At 41.8% G+C, this 4,513-nt stretch overlaps 1 protein-coding gene across 3 annotated transcripts; it reads left to right on the top strand.

Annotated features, from left to right (window-relative positions):
* The first annotated feature begins 1,004 nt into the window (after nucleotides 1-1,004).
* Nucleotides 1,005-4,335, top strand: LOC118429113 (histone H2B, gonadal-like). 3 transcript variants are annotated; one of them, XM_035839494.1, is made up of 3 exons: nucleotides 1,005-1,136; nucleotides 2,417-2,597; nucleotides 3,745-4,335. In XM_035839494.1, the coding sequence occupies exons 2-3, from the start codon at nucleotides 2,466-2,468 to the stop codon at nucleotides 3,979-3,981; spliced, it is 369 nt and encodes a 122-aa protein (XP_035695387.1). In that variant the 5' UTR covers nucleotides 1,005-1,136; nucleotides 2,417-2,465; the 3' UTR covers nucleotides 3,982-4,335. The 3 variants fall into 3 exon arrangements, with proteins under 3 accessions (XP_035695387.1, XP_035695388.1, XP_035695389.1); XM_035839495.1 differs by lacking the exon at nucleotides 1,005-1,136 and adding an exon at nucleotides 1,634-1,833; XM_035839496.1 differs by lacking the exon at nucleotides 1,005-1,136 and adding an exon at nucleotides 1,983-2,102.
* Nucleotides 4,336-4,513: the final 178 nt, after the last annotated feature.

Raw genomic sequence — 4,513 nt, 5'->3', positions numbered from 1 at the left:
TCAGGAATTTCAGCTGTTTGATTCATTGTCTTTTGCTGTGTGACAAATCCTAACATTTCTATACTTAACATTACGTTACAACGGGGCCACTAAATCTTCCTTTACCAATCGTACTGCTCTAGCAGAGGCATGTGAGTGATAACGTTTGTGATTCAGTAACTTTAGGCAGGCAAGGCATATCATTTGGGAGGCCAGATCATCGATACGATTGATCATGCATGCAGAATTTAAAGCATGATTTGTAACTGCAGGATGATACATACATTCATTCCTTCAGGAAGTTCACGATATTTTGTTATAGTTAATAGCCACGTTGACTCCATTGACATGCATATCACGTTTCAATCAATAATCTGATAGCAAAGGCAAAAAGCAAAGTGCAAAATACGCCCAGTCAAAATAGATGTTTGTTTAATAAATAGATTATTATGCAAGATAAGATTTTCGAAAATAGTTTCATCAGATTGGTAGAATATTGGATATAGGAAAATTATAGAAAGATTTCCATCTCATTATGCACCATCAAAATGTCTGAACCAATTTTCGTCAGGACAGTCGAGAAGCACAGAGAATCCGCTAGAAGATTCTGGAACGGTGCTTAATGTATCGCAAAGCTCTGTTGTAGTGCATACGACAAGTCAAAATAGATGTTTGTTCAATAAATAGATTACTGTAGAATACAAGATTCCCATCTGATAATGCATCATCAAAACGTTTGAACCGATTTTCGTCAGGACAGGAGAGAAGCCCTGGAGAATCCGCTAGAATGTTCTAGAAGATTGTGTGATGTATCCCGAAGCTCTGTAATGTATACGCTAAGTCAAAATACATGTTTGTTCAATAAATAGATAACTGCATGTGCAAGACAAGATTCACATCTGATTATGTATCATCAAAATGTCTGATCTGATTTTCGTCAGGACAGTAGAGAAGCTCAAAGAATCCGATAATAGGTTCTGGCCGAGAGTGCGGAGCTCCGGAGAGGAGAATCCGATAGAAGGTTCTAGAAACGTGCGCGATCTTTCCCAAAGCTCTGGTTGCGGAGTGGTGCTGGAGCTGTAGGAGGTTGTCGCCCTCTGCTAGATGATCACATGACAGGCTGATGAGGCGCCGTCCTGCCAAAGGCACTCAACAAGGTACGGTATTCTGGTCACATCCGTAGCGATATCATAACTTTGCCACATCAGGTCGGGAGGACTACCTGGGGACATCTCTGTTCGATGTTCAGTACACGTACTTTACGGCAATGTTGGTAGGGTCCGTGTATTTTCGTCCCCGATGGTGTTGTATTTGGTAACGTCGGATGACGAGGGTCACGCAAGCTGCGTCCAAACTTCTTCTAGAACCAATAGAGGCCATGGAGTGGCGTTCGATTGGGGCAGGGGCTTGGAAGGGCAGACTGGGGCCCCAAATAGGGCACAATAAAAATGAAACTTGAAACATTATTAGCCGTCATTTCTTCTTAATCACTTCCCCACATTAAAATCGAATATCCTCCTGGCTTTTATTTTACATTCGGGCTTTAGTAAGGCTGAGGTCATATCTATTTTCACACAGACGCGTTGGAAGGCAGCCAATTTGTAGTAAATTTGATATTGGGTATGCCTACACTACAGTCACCGGTGATACTTAGGTCTTATACTATTACATCATCGTTTGGCTAATTGATAGTCCGGTCGAGTATTGAAGTCCCCCTGATGTATTACGCATGTGTAAAATCTGACTACGCCACATACGGGCCTCGCAGGTTCACAAGGGTCAAGACTCACATATTTTTTTAAGTAAACGACGACAAAAAAAAAGCTTCGGGACATCTCGTCATCTAGCTGACAGGTAGGTATGACGTAATTATCTTTGGAATCTACCAGTATGTCACAGAACTGATCACTGTTCACATATTGTATAGCATTGTACTACCCCTCCTCTCAGATTTCAAAGGTGGCTCCAAGGGCAGCGTCCTTGAAATGTTTAGTGCACTGTTCTGTTTTTATATTATTGGTAATTTTAGACGGGATCGTGGCCTATGCGTATCAACCGACGCCATTGCTGTTTGAGTAGGCCTGTCGAGATAAACGTTACTGATGTTTATGTTGTTGGTGCAGGTCTGTGAACAATTATGAATACTTGCACTGCGACATATGATAAATTGCTTTCTTTTTTCTTTTCAGTATGGGGGCAATAGAATCATTAGTTGGCGAGGCATTTATCTAATAAGATACGTACGTAGACCAGTACATCCACACTGCTGAAATGAGCCCCTTCTCAGGCATAAACATGCTATAGAAAGAGGCATGAAGGATATAAGTATGAATTTTGGGTTACAGTACATCGTATTATGCAGTAAATACTTTTTATGGTCCCAATACCTGGCAGTTCTAGATGACAATTTTGATAGCTATTGTTATCATTGATCTAGATCATAGCCAATTGCAGAGCTTCTAAACTGGAAGTGACCAACCGGCGCAATGGCTCCTGGGATCAGTAAGAAGGGTGAGAAAAAGGCGGGAAAGTCCAGGATGGGCGGTTCAATGGAAAGGAGAAAAAAGAGAAAGAGGAAGGAGACCTACTCAGTCTACATCTACAAAGTCTTGAAACAGGTACGCACAAGAAGCAACAGAATTCCTTAAGATGTATTAATCTGAGAGACATCAAGGAAAAGCCTGATGCGCATCATCTCTCAGAATGATCATTGTTGTGTACCGTTTGATGGATTCGTTCTACATCACAGAAACATAACGTAACATTACATAACATGGCATAGTATAACAACGTAACATGACATACATGTAAATACACTATGCCGCCATACTTTCTGTTATGTTAGATTAGTATACTGTTGTATACTGTCGTAGATAGTTTGTAGTTGTTTATAATACATGTTACTTGTCATACATTGTACCAGTTGCAATCGTTGTGCAATAAACTTGACTTGTAACATAGCATAGCCTAGCATAACATTTACATACCATAACGTTACTATGTGCAAACTGACAACGAACTATACACAGTAACGATTTCTGCATGGAATTCGCCCTGCCCGTGCTGAAACACTGCAGGCATATTGATTTTTCTGCTTTGCAAAAATCAATACAGTAAAAGATATGGTCTGTTCATAGTGATATTCCCATAACTGTAGAACCTTTAAAGGCTGGCTGGCAGTAAACGCGCATTAAATATTATGTCATTCACCGATCGAGGTATCCTGGGTACCATCCGGAAGGTAGTTCGATCCGGCGTTTATTATGCACTATATACAGTTGCTTCTCGCTCTGACATTTACCATATACTTTATATAAAAGTTTATATACAGTCGCTTCTCTGCTTTTCCTGTAGCAGGAGCGAACATACAATAGGAGCGAACTACTACCCGGATGGTACCAAGGCTAGAGCTGTAGTGTGTCTGTAAATAACTGAACAGTATAAAACTACTTAAAATAATCTATAATGTGTCGACGGGATATCGATAAATTGCTATTTTTCCCATGTAGATTTTCCCCAAAAGATTGCTTTGTGATTAGAAAAGATAGTGACACTCATGTTCCGCCCCATACATCGTTTCCTTAGTATCCTATGTTGTTTAGTCGACAGAGTCTTAAGATTTATTTTGTATCCACTTTTTTTTTTTGCAGTTTATATTTGACAGTACAAAAGTCACTGCACTGTTGGTCGTGTCAATTAAGCTTCTTGTTGTATCAAACTTGTAGAAGTGGCTACTTTTGTGCCTTTCTTGTTGTCTTCGTGTAGGTTCATCCTGACACGGGCATCTCCAGTAAGGCCATGAACATCATGAACTCTTTTGTGAACGACATCTTCGAGCGGATCGCCTCAGAAGCCTCGCGGCTGGCCCAGTACAACAAACGATCCACCATCACCAGTCGGGAGATCCAGACGGCTGTGCGGCTGCTGCTGCCCGGAGAGCTGGCCAAACACGCCGTCAGCGAAGGCACCAAGGCCGTCACCAAGTACACCAGTTCCAAATAGCGCGCGCGCAGGTGTCCACAACCTATCAGATTCATCAAACTGGAAGCAATACGGCTGAGTATCTCATCGACATTCAGTGAGACAATAACGGTACCGATGTCATATTGCCATCAACAGGGCTTGGATATCTTCATTAGCTACTACTATATGAAGTTCAAACGAATCACAGTTACAAAATGGGTGTCAGACAGTCAGTTATCATCGGACGGCTCTCAGTCTCAAACTTTAAGGTTTTCTCCTCTGTGGGACAAAATGATACGAAGTGGAAGCTGCAATCCTGGATGAAACACACTAACAAAGTTTAAAAGTGACACTTTTGTGCAATAAAAGGCTGGACTTGCCGAGTTAAAAAAATAGAGACAGAAGAGGCCTCTGTTAGGTCTGCGTGTTGGGTATACGGCGTGCGCTTTACCATTTTCATTGGAGCAACACGCGCATCTTCCTAATACCCCCCTCACATTAGGCGCGATTCGATCGGACGAAGAGCCTGCGAGCTCTAATTTACGAGGAGGCATGACCCTGATGGCGACGA

This window comes from Branchiostoma floridae, chromosome 13, assembly GCF_000003815.2.
Source record: "Branchiostoma floridae strain S238N-H82 chromosome 13, Bfl_VNyyK, whole genome shotgun sequence".
Lineage (NCBI taxonomy): Eukaryota > Metazoa > Chordata > Leptocardii > Amphioxiformes > Branchiostomatidae > Branchiostoma > Branchiostoma floridae.
The sequence above is the reverse complement of the archived record's forward strand: the minus strand, read 5'-3'. Positions and strand labels throughout refer to the sequence as shown.